At 41.8% G+C, this 24,454-nt stretch overlaps 1 protein-coding gene across 3 annotated transcripts; it reads right to left on the bottom strand.

Annotated features, from left to right (window-relative positions):
• Positions 1–666: 666 nt before the first annotated feature.
• Positions 667–23,591, bottom strand: epg5 (ectopic P-granules autophagy protein 5 homolog (C. elegans)). Of its 3 annotated transcripts, none has more exons than XM_063489070.1 (46): positions 23,249–23,591; positions 22,926–23,120; positions 20,110–20,772; positions 19,747–20,007; positions 19,467–19,665; positions 19,242–19,381; positions 19,034–19,141; positions 18,866–18,939; positions 18,590–18,698; positions 16,716–16,830; positions 16,486–16,636; positions 16,217–16,378; positions 15,963–16,120; positions 15,535–15,686; positions 15,275–15,415; positions 14,991–15,155; positions 14,785–14,907; positions 14,430–14,692; positions 13,756–13,896; positions 13,511–13,655; positions 12,726–12,923; positions 12,449–12,556; positions 12,225–12,347; positions 11,827–11,993; positions 11,504–11,737; positions 11,256–11,379; positions 11,015–11,159; positions 10,446–10,617; positions 10,186–10,348; positions 9,574–9,716; positions 9,287–9,443; positions 8,841–9,035; positions 8,531–8,744; positions 7,868–8,055; positions 7,505–7,712; positions 7,305–7,380; positions 6,720–6,823; positions 6,419–6,594; positions 5,539–5,763; positions 5,235–5,444; positions 3,960–4,104; positions 3,046–3,288; positions 2,676–2,889; positions 2,369–2,587; positions 2,170–2,284; positions 667–2,080 (listed from the first exon to the last, which is right to left on the bottom strand). In XM_063489070.1, the coding sequence occupies exons 2-46, from the start codon at positions 22,977–22,979 to the stop codon at positions 1,898–1,900; spliced, it is 7,773 nt and encodes a 2,590-aa protein (XP_063345140.1). In that variant the 5' UTR covers positions 22,980–23,120; positions 23,249–23,591; the 3' UTR covers positions 667–1,897. The 3 variants fall into 3 exon arrangements, with proteins under 3 accessions (XP_063345140.1, XP_063345139.1, XP_063345138.1); XM_063489069.1 differs by having other exon boundaries at positions 23,461–23,591; XM_063489068.1 differs by having other exon boundaries at positions 22,926–23,591.
• Positions 23,592–24,454: the final 863 nt, after the last annotated feature.

The following is a 24,454-nucleotide window of genomic DNA, read 5'->3' as shown; positions in this document are numbered from 1 at the left end:
CACCTGAGCTGAGAGACGGGAGAACAGAAGGTCGAATTAGACGGTGAGAGACAAACACACCGAAGGCTTCACAGAACGCGCCGAAGGCCGTTTTCGAGAGCCAAGAGGAGACGGCGAGTGTCTGCAAGCATCTCCCACCTCCCCTTCTTTTCTCCCGTCCTCTCCACCTCCTCTCTCACTTCCACCCTTCCAGTAACCATAGAGACCACAGTTGCCCGAAGAGAGGTTTTTCTCTGAGACAGAAGTGGTGGTGTCAAATGCTGGATGTATGCATGCACACAAAAGCTCATTTTCAACACCCCCTGCTTTTTAAAGGCTCTATTTATAGGGGAAGAGTACTTTTTTCAAACATTTTTTTAGTGGTGGGCATGTATTGTTACTTTGTGCATATGAAGAGAACAGGAGGATGTGGCTGTCCATGAAAATCAGTCCACAATAGGTTCTGTCATAACTGCCTTCTTTGACGAGGAAGATGCAGTTTAAGTCTATCCGTCGGGAGCATTATGAGCGGAAAGTGAAGATAAAGACAACTTTGTTTTGTTGTAGAGGCTGAACAATGCATTGTACCTCTAACTGCTGTCTGGACCTGTCCTTTTTGTGCTTTCAGCGGCTCCATGTGCAACATCTGGTCCCAGATTGCTGCGTTATATTGATAAATACCAGCTGTGAGGTGTTCAGTTCCCTTTATTGAGCAGTCATGTCTCTTTTGTTCTGCTTGGCTACGGAGTACACCTCCTGCAGCAGTCCTTACAGACCCATTCCTGATCACTGACTCATAAAAAAGAAATGCTTTTGACATTAACAGTCACCACATAATACCAGCAATAAGGCGAGCTGCAGGCTGCTGAAGTGCAGCTCAATGATTACTGAGATGGCACAGAGCAACAGAAGTGGTGAGTTGACAAGAGTAATTAAAGTGAGAAAGCTGTCCAGTTCTGTTCTAGCTTCAACAGCATTAAAACCTCGTTATACCATTAGCAATTTGAATAACACTGCACATACAATTCTACAAGGAAGACAAGTTGTACTTCGCTTTTCCAGACTGTAGTTTTGGATTTAACGGACACTGATGACACAACCAGAGATCACGGTTAAGGAGGTTTAAGTAGCTGAGCAGATGAAAATAACATCTCTTTGGCAGAACAAGGAAAGCACTTTTGGCTGGAAATGAACATAATACTGGCAAATGTGCTGTTACTAGACATGATCACCTCCTACTGTATACAGTACCTTGGATTGAAATATTTCAGACTGTGGATCATGGATATGCAAGCATCAGCAGCAAAAAACAAGACTTGTGTCAAGCAATGAACCCCAACTACCAGCATTCCTGGTATGTCCCACACCCTATTTTAAGAAGGTACTACGAAACCTATAGGTCTATTAAATGAGTCCTTTAACATCCTCTAAATAATCTGTGGACCCTTCATCTTTTTTTCCTGTTAGATTCCATGTACAGGTGTGAAACTCACACCCACAGAGCCTGCTGCTGAATTCTGATTCATGAGTTCTACTTCAATAAATACATGCAACATCCTCTCAAATCAAGAACAGAACCGATGGAGCTGAAAATCAACAGGCAACTTATGCAAAAAGCAACAAGGCATGAACATCAGAAGAAAATAAAGTGCCTAAATGTCAAAGATTAGCACACATGATTGCTTAAACTTCTGACGGATCTGTGTTCCTTCACTGTACTCTAGCAGTCAAGAGGTTTGTTCCTCACAAATGTTCAGTCAGCTTTAATGAGTCAGTTTCTGTCACACAAGTCCCCCGCTGACACAATAAAAAGGCAATTCAGAACAAGTGTCTTCATCACTTAAAACTTTTGTGCTCCTTCAGAATTTTTGACTCTAGGGAACAATTGTTTACTCTCAGGTAGAAGGTGAGTTCACAGTCAGCGGATAATGTGCAGGTATCTGAGGTCGGGGTATAGGAGGTTAGCTAGGAGGGCCAGCAGCCGGGGTCCATCTTTGAGACAATGTCCTGGGTAGCGAATGAACTGGACAGCCTTATTCACAGAGTCCTCTAACTCGGCGTACTGCTTATTACTGGGCATGGCTTCCAGCGTCCCCAACATCTGAAACCATCGGAAAGGAAAAAAAAAAGAAGTTATTTTTAGGTGATAATTACAAACTAGAAAATGAAACACTTCAGGTTTTTGCATACTTGCTGTGCTTTTGCAGAGAGCTGCAAGTCAGTGGTGGGTTGAAGTCGAAGCTCGCTCTCTGATGGCACTTGAATGGACAGAAAAGCTGCCAGACTGCGTACCACCACCCTGAACCTAAAGCATTGTATACATAAACAGTTTTTACTCTTTATGGGCTACAGGTGTTTTGATTTACTAATAATGTGCAAGACAGCTCACCTATTAGAGACAGGAGACCTTTTTCCAAGGCCTATAGCTCCGAGCAGGCCAGAGTTCAGTCTTTCTTCTCCCAGTTGAAGCAGCCTAGTTTGAAACCTCATCAGGCCCAAGACGACACCTGATACTTCAGTCAGGCCTGCCTGTGGCTGCAGCTGCTCCGCTGAAAGATTCAGGGATTTGTGCCACCACAGAAACAGCTTGGCTTCATCAGCCGGACCGCTAGAGACAAATGAAACATGTTCATATGTTTACAGCTCACAGAGGACAAACGCTACATGCTACGCAAGAGCGAGCGAAAGGGACAAACCTAGGAAAGACCTGATTGGTCCAAGTGTTAATTAGAGCCAGAGTCCTCCTCTCATTGGCTGCTGTGTATTCACTGTTGAGACGCTGCAGAATAAAGGCGTAGAGCGTCAGGAAACTGCCTCCTGATTGGCTCTCAGAAAGGAAGTCATCTACCGTGAGCTCGGGCACCTGCAGCGATGCCAACACAGGTCCCCACCCTACAGACTCTTCCTCGGCTGAATTGAAATCACGGATGTGGAAAACAAATTTAGTCAATTATCAGACATCCTCTCGTTCTCTTCAAATGTTTTAAAAAGAAAAGGACTAAACCAACTTTCAGGGGAAATGGTAGCACTGAAGTAAAGGGCCGCATACCCTAAACTGTTACTTACCATGGTTGAAGTACCCTGTAATGCATGCCTCCATGATGCGTGTCATGTGTCGCACTGATGCAAGGCAACGGGAGCAGGCTGTGAGAAGGGGAAGAGTTGGAAAGCCCCTCCCCTTCCTGTCCAGCCAGGTAATGACATGGGCAGCGAGTGCCTCGCCTGTTGAGACGCCCACGCCGTTGAGCAAAGCCAAAGCATCACTGAAGAGACTGCAGAACGCCATGTGCCTCTGCTCCAAATCCACCTCTGAAAGGGAACAGGGAGGAGTAGAAATAAGGCTGTAGAAACAGAGTGTCAAACATAAGGCCCAGGGCCAGAATTGGCCTGGCAAGGACTCCAATTTGGCCCAGCTTTGAAAAAAAGAAGGAGGGCATGCAGTTTGGACTTTTAACTGTATTTTTATAAGTTTAGCAGCTTCTCCTACTGATAAAGACCTGCCCCATGACCAATCATACTACACCAAAGTAATTCAGCAATTCACCAATTTAAAAAACCAATTAAAATCACATAAAGGTTCCTGTTTTTTTGTTTTGTTTGTTTGTTTTTTAACAATTTTTTACAATAGAAAGTCCTGTTTTTATAAAAAAGCTTCACAGTAAAAAGCAAAAGGATATTTTCTGCGAGCGAACAGACTCTTTCTTTCTTTTACTGAAATTTTACACATTTTTTCTTACAATTACATTTACTGCATTCACTGCACTTCTTTTTCTTATATTTAGATATTTGAGAGATTAAATGCTCAGTTAAACTTTCTTACGCTGACAGAAAGGAGAGTTTCACTGGTGTGGCCCACTTAGGATCAAAGTGGGCCGTATATGTGGACCACCATGTAAAATGAGTTTGACATCTCTGTTATAGAAGACTGTTTTTACTGATGGTTTAAGATTTTGATTAGCAAGACGGTGAGGACAATTCACCTGGTGGGTTGAAGGTTATGATGCTCTCCAAAAGTGTTTCCAGTTGAGCCTCCAGGCTGGTGAGGGTGATGCTGCCTCCTTGCTCCAGAGTCACCAGAGATTGCACACACCAGCAAATGTAGGCTCCAGCCTTTAGCGTCTCTTCCTGATATGAAAAAACAAAACAAAACAAAAAACAAAAACCGAAAGAAATTGTAGGGTTTTTTCGTCTTTTTTTATTTGTTGTTATACTGTTGACTATAAAATATATATCGGTTTTCGGTAAACTAAAGGTTCCTGACTGCCACAACAGATGAAACACTATAAATGAATTCAGGCCGAAAATGGATGTGATTATTTTACATCATTAACTCCTATTCTTGTTTTTTTTTTTGAAAAAGTTATTAAAGATGCTGTACAATAATTCCACCCTTGGAAAATAACTGTTTAAAGAAAATTGTTAAAAGCCCCAAATTACCAAGCCCACAATAAATGGAAGTAAACGACCGCATTTTGTCAAACAAAATTGGACTATTTTTTAAGACTAGTGAGGAACTGTTTATTGCTCCTTACTGTGAGAGGAAAACCTTGTAGATAATAAGTAAAATATGTCTGTTTTACATTTACAGTGAGTTTCATGCTTTATGTTAAATGTATTCTTTTTTTCACAGCTTTTGCCACGTATTTCTGCTAGATCCTGAAACAGTCCTATGTAAAGTTAGAAGGATTGTACAGAGCTTGCCAATATATTTTTTTGGACATTGGATATTTTGGGAAAAATATCAGATGATGTATAAAATGTCGTACTGCAAACATACATCTAAAGCAACTACACAGATTGAGTGTTATGGACAGCACAGTGGCTCTGTGGTAGGATTCTGGGTCAAGGAGCTCTGCCATGAAACACGCAAGTTTTCCTGTCAATCTGCCCCAGACCAAGGCTCTGACTTACATCCTGAGTTCCCTGAAAGCTGCAACTGCTTAAGTTTAAGCTTCATGTGTATGTTCCAAACCTTGCACTTTTATAGCAGGCATGCCAGTTTAGTGAACTCGAGATGCTGACAGAAATAGAAGTAGTTCAAAAATTCCTATATTCTTCAACACGAGCCATATATTTTATACAGCATAATACTATTCTAATAATTATATTTTATAATTTTCTGTCATTGGTTCAAGTCAAAAGCAAGAGTTGAAATGTTCTCAGAGTAATCCATTTGCTGGTTTAGCCTGCCTTAAGAGGTTTACGGCGCCTTAACAAATCTGATGCAGAAAACAAACAGGACTGTAACGTCTCACCTGGTGTGGAGCTTCACCGGGACAGGGGTGGAGCCCAGCAGCACTACGGAGTGATTTCAGCAGCAGCTGAGGTGCAGAATCAGCACTGAGAAGCAAAGAGGGAGGGTAGTGGGTGCTAACGTATCCCAGAATGCTCTGGTACGAGGACAGGTCCAGTTTGTGCCAGGGTAGAGATGTGGACTGAACCAGCAGACTGAACAGAGGTGAGTCCTGGAGGTTAAATAGGAAAAAAAAGAAAAGAAAAATGACTGAAAAAGGGTCTGATTCTTGATTCTGATGTGATACCACACTAGCCTGAACTCACCTGCTGACTCAGGAGTTGTTCCTCCTTTGCCAGAAAAACGAGCATGTAGAGCAGGTAGACCAACATGGTGTGCGACTCTTTCTGTGTGGCCATTTCTGACACAGCTGGATATGTTGTGGAGCCGGGAGGTGTTTGTAAGTGGTCACTCAGGACGCTGACCCAGTTAACTTCACATAACACTTCTCCCATAAACAGGAAGCAGCTCTTGGGACTTCCTCTCTCCACCTGTAGGCACAAGAAGCGCAAGTAATCGAAAAAGCACCAAACACTACAAACAAATCAAACCCTTTTGCTTTGGACTGTATTCAAAGTATCAGTTACAACATCTGCTTAATGCAAGGTAAATGTAAAATGCACATTTTTGGCTCCTGTTACTGTGAAAGTAGCTATAACAGTGTAAATATCGATACACTGATGCATTTATTTATGATAAATCATTAAACATCTCAGTAGGAGTATTAAACCCCATAATGATGCACACATATCAAAAGTGTTTAAAGTTTAATATATTAGCTTGAATAATGTAATAGGTTGCTTGGTAACCTTCTTCATGCTTCCAATATCAATTTCTGCTACTCTTCAGTGTTCACAGATAAGCATGCATTATTTTCAATCTTTAAATCAGACCTTTATTATTATGAATTCAAGTATCCTATCTATGCTAATAGATTCCACAGGATAGCCTTCAAAGACTGATTGATAGGGGCCTTGAGACACAGCTTTTTTCCAGGAACAAGGAGCTGTGACTGTATTTCTGTGAGTGCAGGCTACTAATAGAAGCTGTGGCCAAGGATCATGGTCTCAGGTTAACAAGCTTCCCTGTGACATACATGTCTAAATCAGTGTGAGGTGTTAGGGGTCTAGGGGCAAAGTATCTCACACTGAAGAGCTGCTCCATGAGCTTAGTGTCAGGGTGCAGGTGTCTCCAGGGCAGGCTGCGTAGGTGTGTGTGATACAAGTAGAGCAGGTACTCCGGTGTGCGTGGTGAGGTACAGCTCTCACAGTACTGCATCATACACAGCCACAGAGCACCCCTCTGACCAGGCAGCAGACGATCTGCAACATAAACACACACACAGAGTGTAAGTAAACACATCCTTTATGGTTCTAGCTTCTCCGTGTTATTACAGCACAGAATACAAAGATCACTGCAGCTTAAACTGTTACTTGTGCATACTTGCCTCTGAACTTGTGATGAAGCAGGTCAGTGATCTGAATGTAGAGGCCAACCATACATCCTGCTGCACTCGCATCCGTCTCCAGCCAGGGGTAACACTTGATGTTACTGAGATAAAGATGCAGTTATTGAGATTATTTGTCCATAATTTGCTGTTACTCTTGGTTTGTCCTCTAAAATTAGAATCAAACTGCAAATTCACCTATCAGGTCCCTTCTGTTAATGACAATGAGATATAAAGGACATACTTTATTGACGTTCTTGTGTGCCATTCAATAAATAATTAATGCATTCTTTTCTTTCTGAATAATGCTACAGCAGTGCTTTATTCTGGGTAATGTGTAGTGTGATTCAGAGATTTGAAAGATTCAATTCAGTTAAGTAATGACTATAACCTTTAATGACTGCCCTGTGAAAAGAAACTAAGAAAACTAAGAAAGATCAGCTTATATAACACCGAGTTTAAAAAACAAAACAAACAAAAAACTACTGCCCTGTCTAAAATTTGCTCTGTCTATGCTCACATCTGTTTTAACTCTTGCTAACTGATAGCAGATCTTTGTTCCTGTCTGAGATGTGGGACACTTACCCGCCCTCGCCAGCGTACACAGGAAAGATCCATGGCTTAAATAACTTCACAGTCTTACTGTGCAGGTCCTGCAGAGCTGTGAGAGTGCCATATTTCTTTTTCACAATGATGCATTACAATCGATATGCACAAAACTAGAGGTTAAACTCTATAAATGATCAGAGGTTTGACATGAATGTAAGCTAATAATCTGCAGCTACCTTTCATTATTTTGCTGCTGCCTACTGACTCTCGGGCGCAGCTGTTGAGCTGCACATTGATGAGGCAACTGATCAAATGGTCCCAGAAGGAAACGACATCCTCGATGTAGGGAGTCCAGGAAGCATAGAGGCCGAAGCTGCGGAGGTCCGTCTTACTGATACGACTTCGTAAAAAGTAGTCACTCAGCCAATCGACTGTCTCATCCACCTGTTAGCAACAAATAAAATACAAAAACGAAGATTTAAGTGTCATAAAACTGAACAAAAACACAAACTAGCATCTTGCAAGAAACTTCGGCTTAACGCGCAGCATGCTGACTCTTAATAGAGATGTGAATCACATATTTACAACGCCAAGACTACCTGCTGAGGAGAGAGGGTGATGGGGGACCTGTAGGGGGAGGCTGGGGGTGCGACACCACGGGTGGGGACTTCAGTGCTGCACACAGCTGCTTCAGCTTTGCCCTTGGTGCTGCGGGATGGAGGTAAACAGCCGAGCACTCGCAGAGTCACTTTCCAGCACTCTGGACTGAGCAGCTGGTTGGATGAGCCTGAGGAGGTTAAAAAAAATCCTTCTGTTGAAGAAGTTCCCAACAAAACACCCAAACTGATTATTCTTGATTAGTTCTGTAATCACAGCTGAGATCAGCGGCTCCATTTGGAATAATCTCTTAACAAAAACCAGAAAAACAAAAACCAAACAATGATGAATCACTCACTGACACGGACACTAAATTTGCATCTGTTGTTCAAAATGAACTGACTTCATTTTTCATTAATCAGTTTAATCATAACTTGCATCCTTTCAGGAAGATTAATGCATTTTCTTAGATTTATTTTCTAAAATAAATAGCAGTCAGGGTCTAACGTGATGTGCAAGAAGGGAAAAATGGCTGTTTAATATAAGAGTCCAAGAAAGATGTCTCTTAAGGAAATTTTCATTCTTTACTACACTGAAGAGAAAGAAATGACAAAAAAAAAATCGAGGGTAATCGCAATTTATCACTTTAGAATAGATGAACTCACTGGTCATGAGGAGGCGAAGGCAATCGCTGTAATGGTCGGGGAAATGATGGCGTAAAAGCCAGGTCCAGTGTTTGGTGAAAAGGTGAAAAGGCGTGAGAAACTCAGGCTCGGGGTCTCGGCCGCAGACGCAGAGAGCTCCATGGACCAATTCCAGCAAACGTGTCCTCTCCGAAAACACGGGATGGGCCTCATTCAGCCACTGAGACAAATCAAACTGCAGGGGAAAAGAGTCAGAAGTGGACATTGTAACTGGCACGTGGTTTGCGGCGTATACATCCCATTTCTCCATTCCACTTGCATGTGGACTAACCTTAGTGAGCAGCATGAAAACGACATCGGCGCTGTCGAGGGACAGCGATGTCACGACGTCTTGGTAGAGAAACACCAGCTGACTGGGCGCTGCGTTGGGAGTGAAGAAGGGGGAAATGAGAGGGCAAAGCCGCCGCTGCTCCAGGATAGTCTTCAGGACACGGCCACACTCCTCCGCATTTCCCTGGATAAATACCTACACACAAAATTCAATACACTTTAATTTGAGTAGTTAATCGCAGCTAATCCATCCAACATATCTATGATGTGTGTTCTTTATGTACACAATAATGCTTTATGCCCTCTATTCAAGGTGGTTAGGGTTATTCTCTAGTACTCCAGCTGGCTCAAATACCCATTTTTTGTACTTATATATTCCACACAACAATAAATAAAAACACTGCTACTCTGCAATATGTGCATGTATTTGTTAGAGCATATACACACCTGTCCCAGTACCTCCACACATGAAGACAGGTACTGACGAGTTGGTGGATGTCGGAGCGTGTCCTCACATACAAAGGAGACCACCTTGTAAAAAGCAGACACACCAACTTTCTGGACTGCAGGAGATTTTTGTGCTTTGTGCATATTCACCAAAGCCCTAAGACCATGAAACAAGGTGCACGTGAGTCAAGACATTCCCCATCTACCTTCATATATGTCAAATGGAAAATTCTATACATTATATAATGCATCTTGATATGAATGATATAAAATCTGATTGTACTGACGTGATGAAGTTTTCAGTGTGAACAGCAGCCTGGGCCAGGATTTCAGGTGGCGGAGCCATAGCATCGGTTTGAAGCTTTTTGATGTCCCTGCGCAGTGATGTTATCTGAGTCTGCACTGCCTCCTGCTTCTGCACATGCTCACACTACAAATTTACACACACACACACACACACACACACACACACACACACACGCATGTCTGGTTTGCTATCCTCGTGGGGACATCCCATTGACATAATGCTTTCCCTAGCCCCTTACCCTAACCCTAACCATTAAAAATGAATGCCTAACCCTAACCCTTACCCTAAACCTAACCATAACCTAATTGTAACCCTGACAGTAAAACCGCATTTTGAGTGTGAAAATTGCTTTCAACCCCGAGGGGACCTGGATTTTGGTCCCCACGGTGCAGAAAGTCCCCACCAGGATAGTAAAAGTCAGATTTTGGTCCCCACCAGGATAGTACGAACCCGTACACACACACACACACACACACACACACACACACACACACACACACACACACACACACACACACACACACACAGATTAATAAAACATACCAAAGCTCTAACTTAAAACGTGGCTAGCCTGCAGTGTGAGAGGTCTTACTGTGACAGTGATGTTTGCAGCTCCTTGGCATGGCTGTCCACCCTTCCCTTTACACTCCAGGGCCATGGTGACTTGCTCTGGTCGGTTCTTAAACAGTAAAGGAAGGCTCTCCAGCAGCTCCTGCTCCATTGCCACCTGCTGGGCTTCACGTGCTACAGCAATCCTGGTGCCAAGATAAAGTATTTGGGAATCAGCATGCGGCTTGTTTATGTTTATAGATAATTCAGAATAAAAGCTTTTATTTTATGATTTACACATACCTGGCTTGATCTTGCAAAATGCTGAGGTCCTGCTCTAACAGTTTAGCAGCAGCTTTACAGTCAGTGAGACAGGCGGTAGGCACTTCAGGTACTGGTGCCTTCAGCTTATGCAGTTCAGGAGCTAAACGGGGAACTGGATGTTTCTGCAGATTGGACAGGATACGCTCCCTTGCTGAATTAAGACAACATCAAATGCAAGCATTTTTAGATTTGGAAGTAGAAGTAGATTGTGGCACATATGAAAAGTGAAACAAACACACTTGTGTACAGTTGGTCTACATAATTTTGGTCTCAAGGACAAAGGAGAAAAGGGAATTAAATCAACAAGAGAACAATTCTTTATTACAGGAGAGTTTCTGACATGTAATAGCAGGAAAAACACTAACAAATAAAAAGTGAAAATGTCTCCTGTGAAAAATATCTCGAACAGAGAATATATTATTTATTCTTCTGAAGCTGACACACAGTATATAAACTTCTTACAGAATTGCATTTTTGGTATCTGTATATATATATTTTTTTTAATTAACCCCTGCTTAATTGTTTGGCTATAAAGGTTGGCTCCGTACCATTGCTGAGGCTGGTGTAGTCAGTGAAACCAGAGGTTTGAGTCTGGAGGAATGTTGGCTCATTCTGCACCTTCTTCCAAAGAGACAAAACTTCCCTCTGATCATATTGTAGACGCTCCTGGTCCACATATTCCAGCCAAAGTTCCTACAAAAACAACAACAAAAAAAAACCACAAAACAAAAACAATTAATAAATGAATATTATATTATAATATATATATTTAAAAAAAATTATACTCACCTGATGCCGCTGCATGACCTGTGCCAGTCTGTGTGGTTCATACTCTGGAGGAAGAGAGGGAAGATACACTTCTTGCTTCTGCAGAGTCTCGTCATCCAGCCACACAGCAAATACTCCAAACAACCTGAAGACAAAAAAACAAGCAGCTGAGAATTTAGAGTCTGCCATAGCCTGGAATATATGGAATATCTTTAAACAAAAAACAAGGAAGATTTTATAAAAGCTCTGTGTCAGGATCAGCACCTTACCTGACCAGTTCTGTATGTAGCTGAGGAGAAGTGAGGTAAGGTGGTCCGGGATTATTGGGGGTTTCGTCACCCTGGTCTGATGAGGGTGTGTTCGGTGGGAGTACCCGGAGGGCCTGACTGGCAGCGTGGTGGAAGTCAGACACTTCCTGTATTCTCTGCCTCAGATCTCGGAGGAAAGCAGCCTGGGAAGAGGCCTGGAAAAACCTCTTGCCGATACATCCTCCTGCAGCCAGCCTGTTAGAGACACATGGACAGATAGATACAGATTCTGCCTATTCTCTGCTTTGACTGGGGATCATAACTCATGAGCATGTTTATCATACCCGTACTCAGGTCCAGGCTGTCTAAGGTAGAGCTGCAGGAATTTCTGCCAGATGAGGGGTAGGAGGGGGTGATCAGGTGGTGTAGCTGTGGCCTGATATGCCCAACGATATACCTGAAGCCTCTGCAGAGACGGGGCTACCGGCAACTTAAGCCTCTGTTGAGCCTTCTGGCTCAGAAACAGAAATATTGTTAACATTATCTAAACACAACACTCCAAATCATTGAACAGCAGTAGACCAGGATCCTAAGTACTTTCTATGATATTTCTGCTCTTTAGTTTTGCAAATAGTCTGTTCACTTTTATTCAAAGGTCATAGAGTACATCTTCTCTGAAGAAGGATGTAAAATGTCACATCATGTAATGAGATAATGAACCCATTACTGATAAACTGTCTACCTTTAAGGCTTGTTCGGGGGAGATATTAGGCTCTGACAGGAGTTCATGCTCAACACAGCGCCTCAGCTGAGAATCTTCCTCAAACACACCCTCCATATTCAGCACCATCCAGGCAAACCAGATCTAAAGAAAACATAAATATTAACAGGCCAGTGAGGATGGAGAATTCTACTAATGTCATCAATTGTGTTTACACATGCTGTTGTTGCCTTGTTGTCTCTCACCTCAGCACTCAAGGATTGACCCTCGATGAAGGAGGGTGTGGCATTTCCAGAAATCCAGCCAACCAGAGAAGAGAGCAGACCCCGGTCTCCATGATAACCCAAAGCAGTCTGCAGAAAGTATGAAAAACAGTAAAAAAAACAGAACACCCCCCAAACATTGCTGCTAATTAGCTTTCCTCACCTTATTCCCGCTCTGTTTGGTTTGTGTCTCATTAAATATTAATGTGAAGTTCAGAGATTGCTAAATCATGCAAATCAAACACCACTTTGTAAATACCTTATGTTGCTGGTACAGGAGTTTTTGGACACATTCCTCCTGGTGGTAGGTGAAGGCAGCGCAGCAGATCTGATCCATGAGGAACAGGACTGTTTTGTCTCGGTACCACAAGTTCTGTTGAGTCAGAATTCCCACCCAAAACTCCAGAACTGCTGCAGCTCCAACAAGGCCTGGTTTCGAACTTTCTACCACATGACTCTGAAAGATGAGTTAGAAAATGAGTAATGAGTCCCAAAGTAATGAGGACTGAATTATTGAGTGTGTTTACATGTAAAAAAATAAAAAATAAATAAAAAAAGTAAAATAAAACAAAACCCCTTCTAACATGGTTTAGCTGGCTCAAAATTTGTTCAACTACCCCGAATAATTAAATTAAATAAAACTTTATTTATATAGTGCCAATTCACTACCACAGTCAGCTCAAGGTGCTTTATATTATAAGGTGTCGACCCTATAATAATAGAGAGAAAACCCTAACAATCAGATGACCCCCTATGAGCAATATTTGGTGACAGTGGGAAGGAAAAACTCCCTTTTAACAGGAAGAAACCTCCAGAAAAGGCTTAGAGAGGGGCAGCAATGTTGAGGGTGAGGAAAATACTTGGTAATTTAATTACTGTTTCATAGTAATTTAAACAACAAAAAATAAATGCACATTATTGCATTTTCCCAGACACACAATAATTAATAATTAAAATCTATGTCTTTTCCATACTTTTTTTCATCGTTTCTCATATAAATTCAGGAATCTTGCACACAACATGCACAAAAGTTTCACCATGCACCTGAATGACACTGTTCAGCAGACGGACGTTGTCTCCATAAGTGGTTCCAGTGAGAAGTGGCGCCACTCGATGCGTGACCTGCTGCGTCATGCCCTGAGGACACACGCTGTCATACTGCAAGAACAACTGAATACAGCTTACAAACCTGCCATTAACAAAGAGAAAGACAAGAGATGTCGGAATAAAGTCAGTGCTCGAGATAGCTGCAGATTTTACATATGTTACGAAGGATGCCTGTTTCTTACTGAGCATTGTTGAGCAGGTAGTAGCTAAGAGGATAGGTTGGGGGTAGGATGTTATCTAACAGATGCACAGCAGCTCTCAGATGGCGAGACTGAATCAGACTTTTCAACAAGCCAACTCCATCAGTACAGAAATGTTCCAGGCTGAAAAAATAAAGGCAAAATCCACACAAGATTATTCAACTTATACATGAGACTGCCATACAACTAGTTAGAAACCTCACGCATCTACACCTTACATAATATACTGTAGCTATATTAACCTCTGATACACTTTTGCTGAAAAGCAAGAGTTCTATTTGCAACATTAATTGATGAATATTTGTATGTCAAATTGTGTTAAATTATTTCATCCTACTTTGTATTCCTCATGTTGTGCATTTTCCATTGTTATACCTCTCTGACCTGTCTTCCCCATGTGATGTTTGTGTAATGTAAGTATGGTCGGAAGGGTAAGATGGCGCTGGCACGGCTGGCAGCCTTAACCCAATTTCCCTCGGGATGAATAAAGTATTATAAATCAATTGATCAATCAATCAATTATTTTCAAATTGTTTTTGCCTTTCTTGGGTAAAATAAGGCTGAGTTTTCCAAAAACTACACCCATCTCTAACCAGTTCAATCATCCACAATGTGTAAGTCAGCCGTAAATGTTCTCCTAGTGTGTGAATACAAACCTATGTCCCACAGTTGTCATTGCAATGGACAGGTAGCATCCAATCGGTATGCCTGCTTTTACAGCCCTCAGAACAGAGTGCATGCTAGGAGAGTGTGTAAGCTCTGGAGGTGGGTTGGATGCCAAAGCAGGGACTACCCAGGCTCCTTTAGGGTTCTGAGAATTGCCATGAAGCTTCAGCCTCAGCAGCAGCTGCCATGCCCACTGACTAAAGGATGCTTCAGGAGATACGCCCAAACGAAGGACACTTGCAAGGTAAGAGACCTGAAATGAGATAGAAAGAGAGAGAATGATGTGTAATGCAGAAATAAGCATTAAAGACATCAGCAGATGTGAGGCAAGTGTAAATGTGTCACCTGTTTGATTCCCTCTGATATGAGCCCACTGTATGGTTTGTCTGTAAGGTACTTCTGATAGGCTTCAGCCACCAGCAGTGCCACCTCATTGTGGAGAATTGAAGGCAGGAACAAAGAGCCATCCTACATAAGGAAACAAGGTTAGTGAAGGTTGGTAGTGACAAACTCACAAATGCACTGTCAGGAGTCTAAAACATCCTCTCTACCTGAGTGTTGAACCCCCAGTTCAGACCCTCGAGGATGACACAGGCCAGCCGGTTCTCTACAGCTGACAGAGGATGCTGAAGGAGCCACGCTCCAATCACGCATATTTCTTCTTGCCGTGGCTGCCAAAGACTCAGAGGCAGCTCTTTACACAAGTACAAAGCCACCTACACACAAACGAAACATGCAAATAAAAACACACGAGTGTCACATGGATCAAATTAAACATTTGATGACTAAAAACTATGTACAGCTAAAACCTTTAATATGGAATCACAATACCAACCATTCCCACAGTCTGTATGGTGTCCCTCAGTTTCTCAAGGAGCACCGAGATAACATATGGGTGGGCTGCTGCTATAGCGGCCAGTAGCTCCCTCCCCACCTTGGAGTAGGTTTCTCTGGTGGACACACTCACATAAGAGACCTGAAGCAAAAATGAGGAAATGGATGTCAGGCAGAGACAGTACAGATCCTAATCAGGGATGATGAATTGTGTTGTGTTACAAAGTTGATACTAGTTTCAGAAAAATTACCCCCCCCTACCTGGTAAATCAGGAGAGTTATAGTGGTGATGAATTTTGAGTCAGAGTGCTGAGTGGGTGTCGCCATTTGTGCTAATGCAGTGAGGAGCGAGATGCCGTCAGAGCTGTTCACCTCACACAGCCACTGTTCAAAACTCTCCTGGTGCTGTGGGTCTGTATCCGAGAGAAAAAATAAAATCACAATGACAACTCCAGACTAAGAAGACCGACATGATGTAACTTTAGATCCAGGAAAGAAGTACAATAGAAAATGAGTTTAAAAAGTTTGTTCAAAGCTCAAATTGAATGTTTTTGGGATATTTTAAAAAGTTCCTTTTTAATATGATGATGAAACTGAGTGGACACTTCTGAGCATTAACATATTCAACAGGCAAGTTTTAAGGATGTGAAAGCTAAAATTTTGTGTACCTTATGTGTGTTTAATTGTACCTCTGAGAGCCTGAACGCAGGAGTATGTGTCACCAGCTGTGCTGAGTGTTTCTAGCCCTGCAGTCTCTGCACTCTGCATAACATAAAGGATCTTCCAGAGCATGGAGCTGGACAAAGTCCCATATGGCATCTCAGACATAAACAGCCAAATGCCCAACCTGTAGAGGATGAACACACAAAATAAATATCAAATATCAAAGTCTGTAAAGTAAATTGCTCCCAGTTAAAATGGAAACTTGAGGCTAACTCCTCACCTTTTGTTTCTGAGTACATGTAAAACAGCTCGGAGGAAAAGATGATCATATTCTAACTGCAGTTTTTCCAAAGACAGAGAGTGTACTTGAGAGCTAGATCCAGCGGCATCAGTCACACTCACGTACTGGGCCCAGTGATCACTCACATAGCAAACTGTCATTCTGGGGGAGAGCCAAACATAACATTTTATTAATGCATCCTCTGACTTTGTGATATGGCCTGAGAAGTGTCAGGACATAGAAGCTGCTTATGTGCTTGGCGAACTGACCGTATGATGTGCCCTATTCGTTTGACTAGCTGTCTGTATCGGGATCTGTTATAGGTTTGTAGACCGAGAGCGAGAATTTCAATGAGCGAGGAAGCGAAAGCAAACACCCGCATCATCTTCTGACTGGAGCAGGCCTGGGGCTCATACACACCTGGGGACCGACGCACCTGTTAGTTCACACCGTGAGTCAAACAAACTAACAGACAGATGGGTCAGACTGACTCTCTTACCCTGCTTGCTCATCCCAAGCATGTATGAGTAGAGCTGCTGGAAGGGGAACTGGGTAATCAATAAAATCAGATCTTCCTCACATAGTAGCAACCAGCTGGTTTCTGGGTCCTCATCCTAAACACAGAAGACAACAATGTCGTTAGGGGCCGACTTACTAAATGTTGCGTGTATTTGCAATATGCTACGACTGGCATTTTTAAATTTTTGTTTTTTTGGCAAAATATAAAGCAGAAGCTACTTGCTTTTTTTTTTAACAGTACACAGTAATAACATGTTGAAAAAAATCACAAATGTGTTTTTTAAAATAATGTGACTCTTAAAAGCTTTGAAAACACCACAGTTCCTAGGCAACACATTAGTACTAGCAGCAGTTGTGGTTTTAAGCCAGCAGACTGCTATTTAAATGGTCATAGGTGTTCATTTAGCACAATTTCTCCGCAGATCATTAATGTGACTCAAGATCAGAAGACAGACCAGAACATTTTGTTTTAAAAAGCACTCTCTACAAATTTACAATCTGTGACAGCTCTTCTTTACAAACAAGCAGACTGAATATTTATTACCGCCTGCATCATAACTGGTGAAAGAAAACAAGAAAAAGAGACCCTATTTTCAGAGACTACAACATTTTGATGCTTCTCCTCAAAAACATATTGGTTATTTCCAATAAATGTGTAAACAGATGCTGTTTACTCTTGGTACAAATAAAGCACACCCTCTTTAACGTCTAACATTTTATCTATCAAGACATAATAGAAAATGTATCTGATTTTAAGACCTGTTGCTTAGCAGGTCCTAAAATAAGATAAATACAACCTCAGATGACCCACTACACCATGTCATTGTTTATTTAACAAAACCAAAGCTAAAATGGAGAAGCAGTGTCTAAAAATATCAAGCAGACCCTCACTGCTTCCACAGGAATTGAAAGGGTAAGTAGCAGTCAGGTCCTGCTAATCAAATGCACTTGATTAACTGATCATCGGCAAGTATGAGCACCTTCATAAAAACAAAAGTTCTGGCAGTTTGCTGGTCTGGAGCGTTCAGGTGTGTTAACACAATGTCAAGGAGGAAAGACGTCAGCATTGATTAAAAAAAAAAAGAAAAGAAAAAAGGACTTGTTTCTACTAATTAACCTGGGAAAAGAAGTCCATCATTATTCAGTAAGAAAGTTCATGACAGTACAACGAGAAGACTGAACAGGCATGGAGTGTTTACGGAGGAAAGCGTTTCCTCTCTAAAAAAAGAGCAGGATGGCTGAGGTTTGTAGAGCTACATCTGAACAAGAGTGCTAATTTTACGACCTGCTGACTTCCTGTAATTTTTTTTTATGTGTTCTGATACATAAAACCTTAAAAATAAAAGAGGATGAAGGTGCTTTCTCTTATTTTTTAAGCATGTATGCACCAAAACTGGCCACATTTCACCTAGAGGGCACCAAGGAACCATCTACGGGGCAGACAATAGTCAGTGAGGAGTTAATGTACCTACATTTATTTACAGTTGCTTCTGAATGATATTTTATATAATAATTTTACATTTTATTTTCACAAATAAGCTAACAATACTGCATGAGACGTTAAATTAAAAAATATAAATTTCCTTTTGTTTTTCTTACAGGGAAACCAATTTAGCTCACAAAGCACTAGCATTCCCTGTTATATTCACTCATTTGGATCACTTTTTGATATAAAAACTATTTTCTTTTTATTGCCATGCCATGTTTACAATTTCTATGGTACAAATGTACATCTGAAATGGTTAACTTGCACCTCGTACTTTAAATGATTCACTGTTGTTGTTGTTTATTGCAAAAAGAAGTGTGAACTGTGCCTCTTTCTTCAAAATGAAATTGTTACATTAATAAACTTACCTCCTCTCCACCTTCATCCACTAAGGTCCAGTTGCCAGATTCTTGTCCAGAAGCACCTGAGCTCTGGCTCTCACACGGCTTCATGTGGCCCAGGAACTCTGCACGATGTCTGAGTCAAAACAAGCAAAAAAAAAGCTACACATTCTGAGATCTTAGACTGTTGGCCCTTAAAAAGATGACCTGGATTCTCATGAAAGCCAAAAGCATAATTTGCAGTGTATAGCCCACAGTCAGTGGGTGAAAAGAAGAAACTCATGTAGAGACTTGCATTCTTACCTGGCAGGTGACATTAGAATGGCCAGAGCTTGCATAAATTGCTGAACTCCAGAGGTGTTCCCCCAAACTTGGATCTGGGTAAGATAATAAAGAAGAACTCTACTCCTCTGTATGTATAGCAATTGATGTGATAAAATGATAAATGACAGGCGTGTGTTCCTAACTAACCTGAAGGAAGTGTGCAGCCCACTTTCCCACCCCAGCAGGACAGCACAGAAGATGGCACAGGAGGTACAGGTGCTCCCCTGACCCTCCAACATGCAGCAGGACGGCGACCTGGAGAATAGACCAGGAACACATGAAGGATTGCAACAACAAATTGCCTTGACCACTGGGGCAGTAAGTTTGAAAAATGGTCTGGGGTTTGTGTGTATACCAATCTCTCAAGCCAGTGATGGATGTCTGACTGGAACTGTGTGTCATCAAGGACTCTTCGTGTGAAACTAAACAGGACGCTGATGGCCTCTTTCAGAGGTTGGAGAGAACACGGCTGTGTTTGGCCATCTAACTGAAAATCTGAGACAGCAACAGACAAAACTGATGTAACACATACATTTTACACTAGTAATATCAGAAGTACAGGTAAAATAATTCTTCCCACCTTTTATAAGACTGTACAGGTATGATTCCACCTGCAGGCGTGACAGCAGAGTGGTGTACGCATGCAGCACGACCTTTTGATGGAGCAGCTCACTGCAAGCTTCAAACAGTCTTCTCAGCTCAGCCTGCACACTCTCACTAAACTCTGCCTGCTGGAAGCGGTGATACCCACATACCTTTGTCTGGTCTGCACACACACCCTGTAGGATAGAAATTATAAGTGGGAATGCAATAGTGGGACATTTGATCTTTCTGTACTATAGATGTTTTGTAAAACACACCTGAAGTGTGAGCTGTTCATCTCTGAAGCTCCACAGACGATTCTGTGTGCTTTTGCACTCAGATGACTGTGTGTGAAGCTGTGTGTGCGACTGGGTCAGCTGTCTGCGGCAGCGCCAGTAGTTCTGCAACAGTTCAGTCAGTTCGTGTTTCTCCTGCCGCGCCAGAGCACAAAACTGTGCTGCACAAACCTCAACCCCCTCCAGCCATGTTCGCAACCCTCCGCCTGGCTCCCAAACACTCAGCTGCTCCAGTGAGAACGGCTACAGAGCAAAAAGATTAAATAATACAGTAATACAGACCATTTTATTGTAAATAAAACTCAGCATTAGCAATAAATTTGATCTCATGGTACATTAGATCACCTGAACCTCTAAAGCTGTTTTGGGTAATTCTGGGTAGAGTTTGCTCCGAGAAAGGTCGGCCACGGACTCCAAAGGCCGCAAACTTGGAGGAGAAGATTCCTGCTCAGGAAGTGCCAAAACTGCAGGTTCCTTTCCACATGTTTCCACAGCTTCCCCACAGAACTGTATCACTGAACCTTCTTCTAGTGTAGGAAGAGACGGATACAGTGCTGGGGCACTTGGGACATTTGAAGCTTCAAACTGAGTTAAAACACACAGCTGATTCCATGACTGTTCATCCTTTTCAAGCTCAGTGGTTTGTGGCACAATTTTAAGCCCAGCCCCCTGAGCTTCCTGCACATCAGCCTCCTCTTCCTCCTTTTTGGACTCTTGCGCTGTGACCTGTGATGTCACTGTTGATGAGTTCAGACTTGGCTGTAGAGTCTTACTCAGCAATGATGCTGTGTTTTCTGCCTGTTGCTTCTCAGAGGGCAGGTCTGATGACTGTGCTGTGGCTTCAGGACTCTGAACAGTTTCTAGCTTATTCTCCTCCTCCTCCTCCTCCTTTTCCTGATAGGGCAGACTCAGGGGGATCTCAGTGAAGTCAGAAGTGGAGGCCTCAGGTACAGCTGAGGGAGCTGGGGCTCTTTTGTCTTCCTCTGCCTGCTTCTGCTTCCTGACCAGCTGTGTGCAAAAAAAAAAAAAGAAAAAGAAAAAAAAAATCAACAATGACACATCAATTTCTCCTTGGAGGACAACCAAGTTTGTGTAACAGCTTTTTACATGTGACCATAGTCATGTGAGTACAGAACAAACACTGTTATGAATGTGCCAAAAAATAATCTGCATTTGTAATCATGGATATTTTTGTTGTTTGGATCATGGTGGTATGTTAAATTTATGTGTTTTGCAAGTCATTTGATTTATTATCAGTCTCTAAAGAATAAAAGTACACAGACTGAAAGAAAAAAAAAAGAAAAAGGAAAAACAAAGTGCCTTCACAACAGCTTCAACTTGCATTGGTACATGCTCCAAGTCTCTGGGAGGATCAAGCAGGGATCAAACTGTTTTTTCATAGGATAGCTACTCGTGTGGTGTTTTGGTGACTGGGGCAGAGTGTCTAATATTTCAGTTTTCAGTTTAAAATCTCCCAACAAGGTTTAACAGGGATGAGACCTGGCCACTGCAAAAAACCACAGCATATGACTCACATCATTTACAAAATAATCAAACCAATTTACTGAACCTCTCTGGTTCCATGGATGGGGTTACTGTCATTTGGGAATGACAGTAAGTGTGAATGTAGTTATAGTTTGCACTTGCGTTTAGAAGTGCTTGCATGAGTGGGTGTGAATGGGTGAATGAGGCATGTTGTATGCAGCGCTTTGAGTACTCCGGGAGAGTAGAAAAGCGCTATATAAGAATCAGTCCATTTACCATTTACATGCATACATTCACTTAAATCTTTTAACAACTGGTGCTGAAGATTCTACAGTGTCTTTTAATTTGACAAAGCCATGGCTTCTCAACTTCTCGCTAGTGATCATGACTGACTATAACTGATAGTTCCTCTTTGCTTTGTGATTTGTTTTACCCTCAGATGGCAGGAAATTGCATGTTCAGCAACAACCCAGGAACCACCAAAACTCACGTGGCTCTGCCATGAATGGGAAAGTGTTAGAACACTAGTGTCACTGTCCACAGTGAAGTGAGTTTTACATTGTCATTGCGAGGGTGCCGACCAAGAAAGAAGCTCCTGTTCTAAAATCGACACCTTCAAGATCAACTGAAATTTGTAGCTGCCTACATGGAGAGGCCAAATGCTCTCTGGTTTTAAAGTAAGATGAGACAAAATTGACTTATTTGGACAACATGACAAGAGGTATGTTTGGAGAAGTCAAGGTGAAGCTTTCGACCTGAAGAACACTGTATCAACTGTCAAGTCTTGTGGAGGTAGCATCATGCTCTGGGGCTGTTTTGCTGCCAGTGGTACTGGTACATTGCACAAAGTGGATGGAATAATGAAGGAGGACCACTTCAATATACTTCAACTTCATCTCAAATCGACAGCTAGATGGCTGAAACTTGGACAATGCTGGGTGTTCCAAATGGACAATGATCCCAAATACACATCCAAATTTGTTTTAGAATGGATAAAGCAGGTTAATATTAAGCTTCTGGAATTGGCTCCCAAAAGCCCCAAACTTGACCTTACTGAAAATGTGTGGACTAAGCTTAAAAGAACAGGAAACTAGGTAACTTAAATGAACTCTACCAATTCTGCCAAGAAGAGTGGTCAAATATTCAACCAGAATTATCCCAGAATCTTTGTTGACAGGCACAAAAAGTGTCTGGTAGAGGTGTAATTTGCTAATATTATTTGGATATGTAAGAGCCTGTATGTAAAATTTCGACATTCTGTGGATTAGTGAAAATCTAAAATAAATTCAAGTGTGTGTACCTAATTCTTGATTTTTTCTAAACTCATTTAAGATGTATTCTGTACAATCATCAAACCTGAAAAAGAACAGTTCGAAAAAACAAAAAACAAACAAAAGCTCAAAACTACAATGACAATCATGCCCATGATGAGTGATTATAAACTGTCAAGGGAAAGCAGCAGATCCCCTCTCTAGATGGTTCACGGGTTCAATACTTTCATTCTTGTCACCTGTCTGTATCGAAGTGGATACCTGCAACTGTCCCTACATGTGAAGAGAAATGTATTTTACTGGGGTGTTCACTCTGTTTGGGACGTTTATACGTTGAAGGCCCTTCATTCCCTCATGAAAAGAGAAGAAGGTAAAGAATACCTGTAAGGTACTTGGTTTAATCACCTGAGATTTCCCGCTGGCCTTTGCTTTGTTCTTCTTTGGTCTCACAGCCTCCATTTTTAGTGTCTGTTCGTGTCCGCATCAGCTGTTTTTACAGCTCAGATCACTCTCACAAACAGCTGACTGAGGAGTTTCCTGGTGGAAATGATGCCGATCACCTGAAAACCGCTGATCAGCTGAGCAGTCATTATAGGTGATCTAAATATACCAAAAACAACAGGCGACCATTAGCTGGAACAGACAGCGAGGTATTTCCTGTGATAAGCACCCCGTGGCTGGTTGTGCTGACAAGATAAACACAGTCACTGACTGTAAACAAAACACACTTTTATATTCCGTTGACAGGATTCATCTGCGGAGAATATCAAGATTAGCAGGCCACCTAGCGTGAACAAAATATTCAGACAGCACATTTTGGGGAAAACGAAACCACGAAGCCCCACGGAGGTACAGTTGGTGACACTGTACGAAGGCTAAGCTACGCTAACGCCGAGCCACTCGCCCGTTAGGCGGTGTTTCTATTGAGTTGTTTATTTACCAGCGGCTCTCGGTTTTCCGTGCTGCTGCTCACATAATAAGAAATCAAATTTCCACTCGTCCCAGAGAGTGAGACGCAGTGACAGCCACGTCCGCTGCCAGGCTGCAGTTTGTTTTGTTTGTTCCAGGAACTCCTCGATCAAAATCTCTGATCACGTGACTGCTCCACCTCTCTACGGAGTAGTAGATAGGCCAAACCTAATAGGCAAAGACGATTTTCTGTCAAATGTTCATACTTTAGTGACGGGTGTCAAACTCATTTTACATCGCGGCCCGACCAGTGAAACTCCCCTTTCTGTCAGTATAAAGAAGTTACATATTTAACTGTTTTTCTACACGATAAAGAAAAATCTGCTGTGACAAACAAAGAATCGTGTCAGCACGACTCTTTAGACTTCAACTGTAAGAAACTGTAAGACACTGCGCCAAATGGCTCTAAGCTACATGCAGACATGAATCGCTCCTGTTCAAAGACACCTTGTATATAGTTTATTTTATGTAATATTCATACTACTGCAATGTAAATTGAGTCTTTTTCAAGGCAGCAAATGTTTATTAAGTGTTTTCCTAAAAGCCTTATTTTTATGCATTTACTACTAGGGACAACACGTGAGGTTTAAGGTATGGACAAGTGTAAAACCTTTAGCCCTCCACAATGGAAAATGGCTAAAAATAAAAACGGGTATCATTGTATCCAGCTCTGAATTTTTTAAAATTCTGCACTCAGCTTTGCAGTCTCCGATATCATTGAAATACAGCCAGTTGCTGATTATTTTACGTTTTTGCTAGAGATAGGCAGATCGATCCAGATATCGATAAAAGATACCAATGCTGGTATTGGTATCAGATCTATATTATCGTAATAGAATCGATACTTTGTTTCAATCCTTTAAGTTCAGCATGTAGCCCACTTAATTGTGTTAAATAGATCATTTTTTAGGAAATAAATTAATATACCTCAAACATGCACTATGAAAAATATCTGAAAGTGAGTG

Source organism: Pelmatolapia mariae, linkage group LG12 (assembly GCF_036321145.2).
Source record: "Pelmatolapia mariae isolate MD_Pm_ZW linkage group LG12, Pm_UMD_F_2, whole genome shotgun sequence".
Taxonomy (NCBI): Eukaryota; Metazoa; Chordata; class Actinopteri; order Cichliformes; family Cichlidae; genus Pelmatolapia; species Pelmatolapia mariae.
This window is presented reverse-complemented; position numbering and strand designations above follow the sequence as displayed.

Excerpts from the sequence above, each read along its gene's own strand:
- epg5 (XM_063489068.1), bottom strand. The coding sequence starts at position 22,979 with ATGGAGGCTGTGAGACCAAAGAAGAACAAAGCAAAGGCCAGCGGGAAA. Across the intron at positions 18,699-18,865 it reads ATTCTAATGTCACCTGCCAG|ACATCGTGCAGAGTTCCTGG; the intron begins GTAAGAATGCAA and ends GTTTTGACTCAG. Across the intron at positions 9,717-10,185 it reads CTGCAAACATCACTGTCACA|TGTGAGCATGTGCAGAAGCA; the intron begins GTAAGACCTCTC and ends GTAAATTTGTAG.